General features: G+C 37.5%; 2 protein-coding genes across 5 annotated transcripts in view; both read left to right on the top strand.

Annotated features, from left to right (window-relative positions):
* LOC132706109 (protein O-mannosyl-transferase TMTC1-like) overlaps positions 1–14,318 on the top strand; it is a 464,920-nt gene that overhangs the window by 93,624 nt on the left and 356,978 nt on the right. The window lies entirely within an intron of this gene.
* LOC132706614 (uncharacterized) lies at positions 2,478–7,941 on the top strand. Of its 2 annotated transcripts, XR_009619609.1 has the most exons (4): positions 3,652–3,788; positions 3,849–3,912; positions 3,969–4,297; positions 7,217–7,941. XR_009619609.1 is itself a non-coding variant. In XM_060678049.1 (3 exons), the coding sequence occupies exon 3, from the start codon at positions 5,957–5,959 to the stop codon at positions 7,187–7,189; it is 1,233 nt and encodes a 410-aa protein (XP_060534032.1). In that variant the 5' UTR covers positions 2,478–3,788; positions 3,849–3,912; positions 3,969–5,956; the 3' UTR covers positions 7,190–7,941. The 2 variants fall into 2 exon arrangements, 1 of the variants encoding a protein (XP_060534032.1); XM_060678049.1 differs by having other exon boundaries at positions 2,478–3,788; positions 3,969–7,941.

Below are 14,318 nucleotides of genomic sequence, written 5' to 3'. Positions count from 1 at the left end.
GTGGGGCAAGAAAAAAGTGGGAACCTTTTGAAAGAACTGGTTTTCCCGAATCCGAAAGTTGGTACGATGATACATTTATCACAGGGTTTGGTAGTTGGGAAGAGTTTGATGGTTTACCTAGTGTTAACGTTAGTTTTTCAAATTTGTGAATGTGATTCTGGTTAGCAGATAAACGGAGATTTAAAGCTTTGTCATAAATCATGTTTGAAAGAGTATCGAACTCGGATGGAGACAAGATGGAAACAATGGCAAGAGGTAGAGACAGAAGAGTCTTAGAAGGTCTATCATAATGTTTTAAATAAAGAAAATAAAGCAAATATCTTAGAATTCTTTGAAGCACATCCAGTTTTCTTTATGAGATTTGTCAAAGACTCGACGAAAAATATCAACGAGGCTCAAAGAACAATAATAATGAAATATCACTATGCTGTTTTCTAATGCATGAGAATTATTATTCTAGGCAGATAGACACACAGAGGTAGTTGACATTACTTGTGCCTTAGTGATGAACATTAAATTTACAGTTGCTTTCAGAGTTTGATCTCCAATTTATTGCTGAAAAATGAAGGGGTAAAACAGCAGAGGGAAGTGCAATAAATGGGGATGAATAGACTCTCATGAATTTGGTTGTACACAATAAGTACTTATTCCTTTTTCACAATCCTCTGATTTTATTCCATCCTTCAATGAACCCGATTGCCTCGCCCTTCGGGCTCAAAACCTCCTTCCCAATTGCCATAGATGCATATCTCTGCAAAGGTTCTCTTCCGTTCCTCTCTTTCTGATCTCCTTGTCAACGTCCTCTCTCCAACCTCTTTTTGGGCTCATTGAGACCCAGAGAATTATTTTTATTGGATATTGAGATAACACTAGAACTAAAGAAGGAATTTATAATTTGTTTAATGTCCCAAATAAAACTACTAACTGTTAAAGTGTGTAGTATAGAGTCGATTTTTCTCCAAATCTCCATGTATTGTTAGCAATAGGTTTTATTCGTATATTTGGAGTATTATATCTTTAAAAGAAGTAGTATCGTGTCTTTGCTATTTAAAAAAGACCTAATATTGCCAAAAATTGATCTAATGTGGACAGCTTTAAATTCAACAAGAATTTAAACGGGTGTTATCTTAAACCTCGAATATCTCAAAAAGTAAGTAAAATTATAGATAAATTACAAACTTACCTTTTTTTTTTGTCCTAGAATTGATACCTGAATAAAATTATATTGTGTTTCACTTGAAAATCTTGAGATTTTGTTAATTAAATTCGCCAAAACGGCACCAGCTATTTGGGACACGCTGTATAAGCTACTCAAACTGATTGAGTAGTACGTCATCTCCTTAGTCTGCGGTTAAACTTTCGTTGCAATACCAGGATCAGTAGCGTCACAACACAATTTTATATGGGTCAATCAAAATATGAAAAAAAAACACATAATAATTCGAACAGGAATTTCTGAAGCATTCCAAAAATATCGATACGTACAGGGTGTTCCATTTAAAATAACAAAGTTGATGCCGGAGGGGACACTTTTGGGACACCCTGTATTAACAAAATTATAATATTTTAAATCTTCAGGAGAGTCCAAGCAACTCTTTTACGAAACTTTTTTTCGTATCTCCTATGGGTTTCCAGATCGTATAGCACACGGCACACGGTGTACAATATCCCATTACAACATCCACATCATGATGCGATAGATCGTAATGTTACGCCATTACTAGTCATCCGCAAAACTAAGGGTCTATAAGTTTGCTTTATTAAGTTTGGAGCCTATAACAGTAGATGTATAGTGCCGATATAAGCAACAGAAACCGTACATAACCTCAATTTCCTAACCCCCCCGCAGCGGGGCCCCCCCGCGCGTGGCGTCCTAGTGTCCCCCCTGTCTACCAGAGTGCGCTCCGCCCCCCACCCAGCTTGTGTAGCGTCCTGTTTTGCCCCGGTTCCGCCCGTCGCTGCTAGATGTCGCGCGCTTGTGTAGCGTCCTGTTTTGCCCCGGTTCCGCCCGTCGCTGCTAGATGTCGCGCGCTCCGACCGTCGTAGGCCCCCCCGGTAGAGGGCGGTGACGCGGTGGATCGGGAGGATAATTAAATAAACTTGAATTTTAATACATTTTATTTTATTTTATTTATAAAATTGGTCTGGCGAGGAGTTTCTTCTTCTTTTTATGTCGATTCAGTCGACCATCCCATTGTTCCTGTTCCTTGCGTTGTTCTTCTTCCCGTTCCCGGAGGAAATCTAAATACGAAGTGCACTCCTCGCCGTCCCACTCCGTCGACCACCCACCCGGGTACTCCTGCTGCTCCTTTGTTTCTTTTGATCCACCGGGTTGCTCCTGCTGCTGGTGATGTTCCCTTGTCGTTGCATGTCGTACCGGGAATTCTAACCCCCGGTACTCTTTGTGTGATTTGAATATGTGACGCCCTAAGCGATGCGCCAACATAATATGCGACTTGTCATACGGACAAACCGCGATTTTTTCTAGAACAAAACAAAGTATGATATGTAGCGTTTCCTATAAAACACACATTTTTTTTAAACAAAACTTCCAAAAAGGGGGGTTATCAAATAATTTTAAAAATTGTTTTTTAAGTTATACGCGCATACCAAAATTCACGTTTCAATTCACTGTCATTTAAATGTACGTGTATTATTGTCAAAAGGGCAAACTGTAATTTTTTAGTACAAAAAATAAACAAAAATATGTATATATTTCGCGTTTTCCCCATAAAACGCACATTTTTGAAACAAAACTTTCAGTAAGTGGGGGGTCATCAAATAATTTTTAAAAAATTGTTTATTTTTTAAAAGCCAAAATTCCCTATTCACTGTCATTTAAAAGATATTAAAAACGCTCAATTTAATTCGATTATTATTGTCAAAAAGGCAAACTGCAATTTTTTAGTACAAAAAATAAAACATATTTCGCGTTTTCCCCATAAAACGCACATTTTTGAAACAAATTTAAAAATTGTTTATTTTTTAAAAGCCAAAATTCCCTTTTCCATTCACTGTCATTTAAAAGATATTAAAAACACTCAATTTAAATCGGTTATTATGCAACGTAAAAAAGATGAGTATCATATTTTAAAAACAGGTAGAAACTAACCAAAAAAGTGATAACCCAAACTGAAACCCACAAGAAAAGACGCGCACTGTATAAAGGTAATTAAAATATAAAACTTACCAGTTGTAGGGTCGTAGGGAAATGGACATCGCACTTCTGTATTCATTGCACTGAATATAGTCTATAATACACATGCAACGTATTTATACACATGCACTCCCTTCCATGGTTGAATTAAAAGTCGAAAGGTCTTCTACCCACAAGCACCAACGCCGATTTGAATAGACGCGATGTTGTCGCCAGACAACCGTGCAGGTAGAAGTCTCAAGGTCAACACGCTTTCACACGGGAACGCAACCGCTTCGGACGTTGGACGAACGTATGTTGCCGCAAAAGATCAAGGCCAACTTGCTTTCATTTTTTACAATCTCCGTATGGGATGTGGAATTTCAAAACGCGCCGAGTCTAAATGTCAAGTTGTTTTGCTTGTTGAGAATAATAATTAATTGCCCCCTTTATATTTGCTCCGTGGGATTAACGTAATGGGAAAAATTTGTTGCAACGCATGTGGAGGTGTCTTCGTTTGTTAACTTTTAGAAAGTATTCTCGCACCGTATAAATACATCTCATTTTTCTCTGTTTTGTCAGTAGTTGTTTTTGGTATTATTCGTGCAACGTGGAAGCTAACTTAGTGGTTTGGTGTTCGTACAAAAAAGCAGTAAGTACCTTTTTTATTGTTTTATTTTAATTCTTTAACATTTGTTATTATTTTATAAAGGTCTTAAAGATCATCTTAGTACTCTCAACCCGTAACCGCAAATAGAATAGCAGCAATCTTAAGCGTAAGTTTTTTTTATTTTTTTTATTTTGAGATAAAATAATTAATAATAATTTATAGATGGACTTAAGTCAACTGAATCAAACCTGTCTTGCAGAAGGTGATTTTGAGCAGCCGATTGTCAAACTGCATGAATTGCCGATAGGCGTTCCGTTTAAAATTACTAGAGCCAAAATTGTTAATACAAAATTTGGCAATTCCGTGTTGCTGCAATTAGAAAATTCCGTAGTATTTCTTCCTACTCGCGTGACAGAAGCTTTCCGTCCGAGACTAGAACACTTTGCGTCGGGGCAGTACAAACTGGTCTACGAGGGATCCAAAGATATTGGAAAGCCCAACTCTTTAAAGAAATTCAAAATAATTCAAAATTAATCAACATATTATACAGGGTAAGTCTTATTTACTGTTATATATTTAATAAACCACGATGCGCGTAAAGCAGATCATTCATAGAGCGCAAATCTTAATTTTAACCTTACAAAAATTAAAAAAGCATATTTCCGACAAGTTCACTCTTAGAGATAGTGATGTGTGGCTTAGGAGACTAAATAAAAATATTGAATCTTGCAACCAAATCGTTTCTAACGAAAAGGATTTATCTATTGGGTTAAAAAGAAAATTACAAACTACAATTCAACATCTGAAAGCTATTAGAAAAATTATTCTTAATTATCAACATAAGCATTTTGGATTGGGATTACAAAGTAGTAGCCGTGAGACAAACACAAATGAAATGGTTGTATGGGAATCGGTAGCGTCGTGTTTCCAGGGAAGAGTTCAGACCGGTGTCATAATTAATTTACTTCATAAAGATTTAATTCAATTTTTAAACGATTGTCGTCCAATATTTCAACAAAAAATTAGTCAAATTTTAAAGAAATTTTTATTGCTGAAAGTAAATACCACATTTTGCGGTGAATTTATTAAGGCAAAAAATGATGTCCAAGGCGAAGTTGATGTTAAATATCTGACTACCGGAAATGCTGTAGTTGATTTAGGAACAGAATTGAATGATTGGTTTGTTGAAAATGTGCAAGATAAAATTTTAAATCAAATGTCAGAGTTTCAGGAACGTGATTCCGGGTGGGCTTTAAATAATATTATTTATTTAGAGATTAACATTAATAAATTTGAAATGGGTAACGGGTCATCCTTCGTTGAGTTGCCTAAAGAAATTGCGAATAAAAGGGCTTGTATTAACATTAGAAATGACGATCAAGCGTGTTTTTATTGGTCAGTTGTATGCGGACTCTTTCCAGCACGTTTTCGTCAGTATTTACCCTCTTCATATCCATACTACAAAAGTGTTTTGAAAACTGAAAATTTACAAACACCTATGGAAATGAATAAAATAAGCAAATTTGAAAAAGACAATGATATTTCCATCAATGTTTATATCTTAGAGTTTAATAAAAATGAAAAAACTAGTTTTTATTCCGTGTTACCTGCACGATTAACAAAAGAAAAACGCGAAAAACATTCAAATTTGTTGTTAATACAAAATAAATATTATCCAAAAGTTAATGATTTTGATCCTGATCCGCAAGATAATGATTATGAAGAAATAAAATATCACTATTGTTACATTAAAAATTTGTCTCGATTAGTTTCCTCACAGCTCAGTAAATATAATCACAAGAAATACATTTGCGATAGGTGTTTGAATTATTTCAATAACGAAACTCGTCTACATGACCACGAAACAATATGTTCCAGTTTCAATGAGTATAAAGTGTCTTTTCCCAAATATGATTACGTTGAATTTCGAAACCATATATATAAACAAAGGACTCCGTTTGTAATTTACGCCGATTTTGAGAGTCAATTGAGAAAAGTAAATTTGAAAATTTCAGATAAAACCTCGAAATACCAAAAGCACGAAGCTTACAGTGCTGCATATTACTTTAAATGTTCTTATGATGATTCAATATCATTTTTCAAAAGTTATCGTGGTCTAGATTGTATTGATTGGTTCGTGGAGGAAATATCTAATTTATCAAAATTTGTTCGTTCAAAATTACGATTCATCCAGGGATGATTCCTATATCATGTACTTTGACGTCAATAACCTCTATGGCAAGGCCATGTGCGAGCCTCTTCCTTACGGAGGATTCGACTGGATGTCTCATCAAGAGATTGATTCATTTAATGTCATGAACATTCCAGATGAATCTTCCCAAGGATATATCCTAGAGGTAGACCTGGAATACCCGCAGAAATTACATGACACACATAGAGATTTTCCATTTTGTGCCGAACATCGAGTGCCCCCCAATTCAAAGTTACCAAAACTAATGACTACTTTGTATAATAAAGAAAAATACGTCATACACTATCGCAATTTAAAACAGGCTCTCAAAAACGGTCTCGTACTAAAGAAAATTCACAAAATATTAAAATTTAACCAATCTCGTTGGTTGAAATGTTATATCGATCATAATAATAAATTAAGAACCCAAGCAAAAACAAAATTTGGTATAAATTTATACAAATTGTTTAATAATGCCGCTTACGGTAAAACAATGGAAAACATTCGCAAGCATCGTATTGTTAAATTTGTTAAAGCGTGGGATGGTCGCTACGGTGCGAAAAATTTAATTTCTAGTCCTAGATTTCACAGTAGAACCATACTTGATAACAATTTGTTGCTTATAGAATTAAAAAAAACGGAACTTTGCTTTAATAAGCCACTTTATATTGGAATGTCCATATTGGATTTGTCGAAAACGACCATGTACGAGTTTCATTATAATTACATGCTTCCAAATTTGGGTCCCGAAAAATGTAAAATTCAATACATGGATACGGACAGTTTCATTTATAATATCAAATGTTATGACGCATATGAAAGCGTTATTAAGGCCGATTTAACAAAATTTGACACGTCTGATTATCCTAATGACAATCCCTATAATATACCGCAAATCAACAAAAAGGTTTTGGGGTTGATGAAGGATGAGACTAATGGCACCATCATTAGTCATTATGCTGGGTTAAGGTCGAAAATGTATACTTTCAAAATTTTAACGGGTTCGGTAGTTAAAAAGTCAAAGGGTATTCAGTACAATATTGTAAAAAATAAAATTTCATTTGATGACTACGTAGAATGCTTAACAAATTTTAGGGAAAAGTACGCCACTCAACGAACCATTCGTTCATACACTCACAATGTATTTAGCATCGAACAAACAAAAGTTGCCTTGAGTCCTTTAGACGATAAACGTTATCTTTTGCCGAATTCATATGAAACGCTTCCGTGGGGACATTATAAAGTGCCCTAATTATTTTTTAATATATTTTTGTTACAGATTATGGTCAAACAACTTACATTAGAAAGCCTTTGTATTATAACAATTTGCGAAAATATTAGGTGTAGTGCTGATTTTTTGCTTGAGTCACCTTTGCCTTGGAAACTAACGATACTAATATTTAAATATTATTCGAAATATAGATGGAGGTACCTTAAACAATTAGCGCTCCAGTCTGATGGCAATTCTTTATTAAATTTAGAATTCATTCTGTTGAATAAGAGATTTGGATCGTCTTACAGAAATAGCATTTTGGCAACTCCAACCATTGATTTTGACGGAGAATCCGCTTACTGTTTATGGGTCAGTTATTACAGGATAAAATATTCGGAAATTTTAGTTTGTAAATCTTGTCACTTTATATTTCAAGTAGTTAAAAAATTTAAAAAGAAAAATTTTAGACTTTTATTGGATCACTATCATTTACAGCTGGATATAAATAATTTGAATGATGTATATCACGATAAACAATTTTGGTGTCAAAGCTGCTTTGAAGAAGTTTTGTTCACTGTAGAAACTGAAGATGAATGTAATCTAATGCTTCACAATGAGAGGAAATATGGAAAAAAGTTACGCTTTTCTGATAGTCCATTGAACTATTAATACTGTGGTTTTATTATAAAATATGTAACTGTAGATAAGGCTTTTATGTATTGATTGTATTCCATTGTATTGCAACAAGAATAAACATGTATATATTTAGACGCTATTTTCTTTTTTACCACCACCACAACACCGCATAATAATTACACAGAAGTTTGTAATTGTATAATTTATTTATTATATACATTATTACTATTTTACAATTTCGTTAAATGCTAAATTATTAAATTGTTCTAGTTTTCTTTTGCACTCTTGAGCTTGCATCCGCGCCACTTGCAAGTCTGTATTAAAAAGCGCAATTTGTGTTTCAATTTCGTTGATATTGCACTCTAATCCCGACAACTGAGACGCCAAGTTTCTTTTTAAATTGAATGCCTCACAAATGACACTTTTTTCTCTACCGTCCGTGAACACTTCGAGCCAATCAGCGGATGACGTTGGAGCTGCAAACGCTTCACTTGTGGTAGTTTTCTTCTTCTTCTTGCGGGATACGACCGACGCACTTTGTTTTCGTTTTGTCGCAGATTTTTTGGTTTGTTGCTCTACAGGAACGAAGCTGGACGGGAGCACTTCTGATGAAGGAAATTGCAACTCGAAATTTTCCAATAAATTATACAATTCGTTGGATGTCACAATTTGCTCTTGAGCCATCATATACACGTATTTATGTCAGAACTTCTAAATCGAGACTAAATTTATTTCAAAACGTCTACGTTGTCTACCCACGAATCGTGCGACTTATCCAATCCCAACCAGCGCACGAGAACCATATTGCCTCGTCTGCGCAACACCTTTTCGACGAGATATAAGTCCGGGTTAACTGTCTTCTGCAATTCTTCTTCATAAAATCCGCCCATTATGGGTTTACCCTGCATATCTTGAAGCAAATACGTTACGGGGTTAGTAACCCGTACTTTAACAATTTTAAACAATTCCGTGGTCCAATTCGGTGTATAACCTTTGTTAAACACGTGCTTGACTTTGCTGATTCTAACGATGTCGCCGACTTTAAGTTTACGAGGACCGAATATTTTTATGCTACTATACGCGGTTTTCAAAATTCTCTTTTCATTGCTCTTACTCACATCGATGGGTTTCGTACCCGTCGTTCTATGTTTTGTGTTATTGTATTCATCAACGATAGAGGCGAGCACATCGATCCATTTGTACGTCCCGCGTAAAGAAAAATGTCGAAACAATTTCTCTTTGAGGGTACGTATCACCCGTTCGACAATTGAGGCCTTTTTTATGTTATACGTACTATAGTGGTTAATTTTATGCTTATCCACAAGTTTCAGAAACGTGTCGTTGTAAAATTCTTTACCGAGATCCGTTTGCAAGTTTTGAGGGTGCCGTCCGTCCTTGAGAATTTTGGAAAACGCCTTGGCGACTTCGACCCCGGTTTTGGTTTTCAACGGGCGACACCATACATATTTTGAGAAACAGTCTATCACAACCAGCACGAATTTAAAATTTCTGTTTTGTTTGCTGTAGCGATCTAATTGGGCCAGATCCGCTTGCCACAGGTCGTCCATCCCTCGTATTATAGTCCGGCGGCGAGCATAATTTCTGCGTGCCGGCTTGTGCAGTTCTCGAACCAGTTGTACCTTCTCTTTATTCATAATGTGTGTTCGGTTGCGATGGAGGATTTAAAACCCTTTGTTTCAATACCTTCATTATATTCTCATTTTCGTTCGTAAGTCGCTCCATTTTGGTTACAATATCATGAAATTGCTGTGACAAAACGGCGACTTTTGTCATGTGCTTTTCCAAATCTTTCTTTGCGCTCATTTCGCTTAGCTTTTGGTGGAAAACTTCGCGAAACTGCATAATTTCATTTTCGAGTGTAGTGCTACTCATTTTCAGTTGTTCTTCAAGACGCGAGAACTTAGTTTTGTCTTCAATTTGTAATCTTTTCGTGTACGCTTCGAGTTTCTGTCCAATAATCTTTCTCAATGCAATTTTTAATAAATTACTTGTCTCATCCACATATTTTTTGTTAGCCACGTCACCGTCGTCGCTAGGCGTTTGGACATTGCAAATTTTTAAATTGTTCATATTGACGTTTCCGTCTGGCATATAATCGAGGGCGCTTCTAATCACAGTATTAGTGAAGGGTCGTCGCAGCGCGCTAGAACGTCCAAACTTGTCCAGACTCATCGTTAAACTAACGTATAAAACCTGATTCTTTTAGCTCTTCAACGATTGAAACTATTTCGTTATCATGAGACGTGTTGCCTGCGTGTTTCGACGCGATTAGTAATTTCAGACGCTCTACGAGTTCATTGACGTCGTCCCAGTATACATATTCAGTAGGAGCGTCATTATAACGCATATTATAACCTTGACCGCTGTACGAGTACGAACGCGACTGAGATTTTATTAAGGGTCGGATGACCTTGGTATATTTTGGTACAGTCGATGCGCCTTTCAGACGTCCGATCGCGTCCCTGTGCACCTGGGTAGCCTCCATTATTTTTTTATATTGTGCCAAATCGTCTTTTGTGTATGCTATGGGATCTTTCAAAAACACCAAATTATACAAGCCGCGGGTACCGGAATATCTCTCGCCGTCTACAATAATATCGCCAGATCCTTGATGAAAATCCAGCGATTTATTGCCGAGAAACCATTTGGATGATATTTTGTCGTAAACGGGTCCGTAAACAATATCGGTGTCGGGCGATTTTACCCATAAATTTTGAATATATGAATGGGAAATTTCTGGATATTGTTCCAGGTATGATTGAAGGGATGCGTTGGCCACGCTCGATGTGTCAAACACATCATCTTCCTCCTCATCGATATTTTGCATCTCAACGCTCTTATTGGGATCCGGCGTTTCCTGAATTTCTTCCATAGGCAAAAATGATACGTTAACCTTATTTTTTGTTTCTTCGTTCGGTTCCTTTTTGTGTTCCCGCTTGACACCTCGACGTTCAGTTTTTATTTCTGCCGGTGACGGTGATAGCTTTATTTTTGCTATACGTTCTAGCGGCTCGCTGACGGGTTTGAAAAGCTTCCGAATTGACGCATCCTCTTCGCTCTTACCCAATTTTAATGTTAAATACTTCTTTCGAATAGATCTAGACAACTCGTTTACTTTTTTTTTTAGCGCCGCGTCGGCGATGTCGGCGGACGTCGCCTTCATGACTGTTTCTATCGACAATTAAATATCGACTTTTATATATTTGTCGAAACCCTTGCGGTAGCGTCCGTTTTTTACGTCGAAATCTTTGACAATTATCAAACAGCCGTACTTTTCTTTCCAGCACTCGGAACAAATTTGTTTAAACGTGTCGTATGAAACGTCGGGTGAGACATGTTCATCATAAACGTGACGTAAATTCATGTCATCCTGTTTAAACAACGCGACAATATTGCAATTGTCACGTATCAATTGCTTGGGTACCTTGGAGTATGTCTGACAGAGATAAATAGCGTCGATGGCCTTGTGTCGGCACATCGAAAAATACTCGCGAATTTTATCTTGCTTGTCGCACGCCACGTCGTCGAAAATAAACAGAGAATTCTCTTTCGCGTCGCTGGGGTCGATTATCGAGTCTCTTTCACTGTAAGGATAATATCCAACTCCTTTGACATTGCTCAATACGCGAGATAACAGTTGATATTTTGGTTGATACAACGACTTTGAGTAGACGTAAACATTTTCGAAACTTGCCCCGTTGGGGTTAAAGAGTAGCGCTAACATGGTGTTGGTTTTGCCGCAACCGCTAGGTCCGCAAAACACCGCCCTAAATGAATTGGGTAGCAGTTGACCGTGTTTGCTTTTGTTAAAGAAACCATCTCCGCAAACCAAATCTAAATTATCGATGGGGAGCTTGAGTTTCTGCTGCACCACCCGCATGACTACAATGTTTATTCGAGACACCTCGTATATATATACGACACAAGCAATTTCCTTTAATTAGTATGTTATGCTTCGCGTCCGGAAGTGGTCTCGTTAACACGCTTATTAACAAGTTACCTTTTGAAGTACACATTCCGGGTTACCAGTTTTGCGGTCCCGGTACAAAATTGGAAAAACGCTTGAACCGAGGCGATAGCGCGGTGAATCCTTTGGACGCTGCGTGTAAGGTACACGACATTGCCTATTCGCAAAACAAATCGTTAGACGAACGTCATAAAGCGGATAAAGAATTGGAAACGCGTGCGTGGCAGCGAGTAAAATCTAAAGACGCAAAGTTTGGTGAAAAAGCTGCCGCATTCTTTGTCACCGCGACTATGAAAACTAAACGTAAGCTCGGTATGGGTCAACAACGGCGTCCCTCTGTTTCGTTTCGACAGGGTGTCGTGAAAAAGGTTCGCAATGCATTAAAGAAGAAACAATTGTTTCATATCGATAACCCTAAAATGCTTAGAAGATCGGCACTGGAAGCGCTTCGAGCTGGCAGAGCCGCTGTAAGAAAAGCGGGAGGACGTAAAAAAATTAGGGTACCTAGAATTATACCGTTCGAATCAAAATCGGGCGGTATTTTACCACTTTTACCGTTATTAGGAGCGCTAGGGGCTTTAGGTTCGCTCTCGGGCGGAGCCGCTGCTATCGCTAAAACTGTCATCGATGCGAAAAACGCACGAAAGAAACTCGAAGAGGCCAACCGCCATAACCGAGCTATGGAAGAGATTGGAAAAAAGGGATCGGGTCTATTCTTGAAAAAGAGTCCGCGCGGCGGATTCGGTCTTTATCTGAAGAAACAAAAAAACTCCCAATAAAGCTACCCAGAAGGGCTCTATACGACGTCGATTTAATATCTCTAGCGCGCAAATTAAAAATTCCTCACTTCAGGGGTGTTTTTATGCGAGATAGTTTACCCCGTCGAATCAGATCGCAAGAATGCGGAATCGTAAATTTGGATGTTCGTCGAAATAGAGGAACCCACTGGGTAGCATACAAAAAGAGGAAGGGAAACGATGTTGAGTATTTTGACAGTTTCGGTAACCTTAAACCACCCGCGGAACTTGTTAAATATTTCGGCAACAGCGCCAATATCTACTACAATCACGATAGATATCAAAAGTTTACGCAATACAATTGCGGTCATTTGTGTTTGCAATTTCTCTATAAAAAGGACTGAAATCGCGGACCTATAAGCAGTCAACATGTCGATCATATTTACGTTAAAAGGGCACACGTCGACATTATCCATCGACTTTGTCAATCCGCTGCAGTTGGATGAAGATGTAGAGTACGGTTTAGCGCTGATTGGATTCCACTCTTACAACAACATTCCCAACATAGATAAGGGTTCGAATAAATTTTACTACTTCGATGGTAACAATAAAGAAAACGTAATTGAAATTCCGACCGGGTCCTATGAAATTAGCGACATTGAAACCTACATTAACGAACATCTGCCAAAAAATAAGGAAGAGAAGAATACGATCCCAAAGTTAATAGAGGAGATATCAATCAAACCCAACAATAATACGATAAAGTGTGAAATCTACAGCCCCGTATACGGGGTAAACTTTAAACAACACTCGGACAGTATCGGAAAATTATTGGGGTTTTCACAGAAAATTTTGGAGCCCAATATTATGCATTCCTCAGATTTACCCGTGGATATAATAAAAGTGCGAACGATACATGTAGATAGTAACATAACGTCTGGAGCGTTCTACAACGACAGACCTTCGCACACAATTTACGAGTTTGCCTTGTCCGTCGATCCGGGGTACGCCATCGACGAAACTCCTAAATATCTAACGTACTTGCCAGTAAACAAACGACAAATCTACAACATTACCCTACAGGTTCTGGATCAAAACTTTGAGTTGGTTAATTTCCGAGGTGAAGAAATCATCATTAGATTGGAACTTAAAAAATTAACGTAATGTTGATTTTCAACTCAATCGGAGACGCTGGTGAATATAAAAAAGCGAACATCCAAACGGTAGGGTTAGTAACAAAACCGAGGCGTATCCGTAAAGGTCGTCTTACATTGAGCAACAAACAATTTCTCCGATCACTGGGCTACGATGTTATCGAATCAAATATTCGACATACACAGAAAGCCAAAATTTGATGAATCTATCCAGCGCGTGGAGACCCGCACCTATCATCCCTTTGTGAAATCTTTTTTGAACAACGACACCATTGAGATCACGATCAATCAAGGAGATGCCTGGCTGCTTATGTACGACGCTGCTATTTGCATTAAGGGATCGCTGAAACGTCTCACGGGAACCGACCAAGTGCAATTTGTAAACAATGCAGGAGCATTTTTTTTTGAAACTATATCGTACGAGCTGAATGGGAAAGAAGTGGATAGCGTGCGTGATCCGGGTATAGTTAGTACGATTAGAGGTTATCTATGTTACTCGAAAGATGACTCATCGCATCTAGATATTTCCGGCTGGAATTTCCCTGAAAATGCGATTCACGATACAGAAAATGGCCATTTTAGCATGCGAATCCCGTTACGACACTTTTTAAACATATTTAATGATTATAATATGATAACTTGTGGAAAACAAA

This window comes from Cylas formicarius, unplaced genomic scaffold, assembly GCF_029955315.1.
Source record: "Cylas formicarius isolate icCylForm1 unplaced genomic scaffold, icCylForm1.1 PGA_scaffold_8__14_contigs__length_24414737, whole genome shotgun sequence".
NCBI classification, from domain to species: domain Eukaryota; kingdom Metazoa; phylum Arthropoda; class Insecta; order Coleoptera; family Brentidae; genus Cylas; species Cylas formicarius.
The sequence above is the reverse complement of the archived record's forward strand: the minus strand, read 5'-3'. Positions and strand labels throughout refer to the sequence as shown.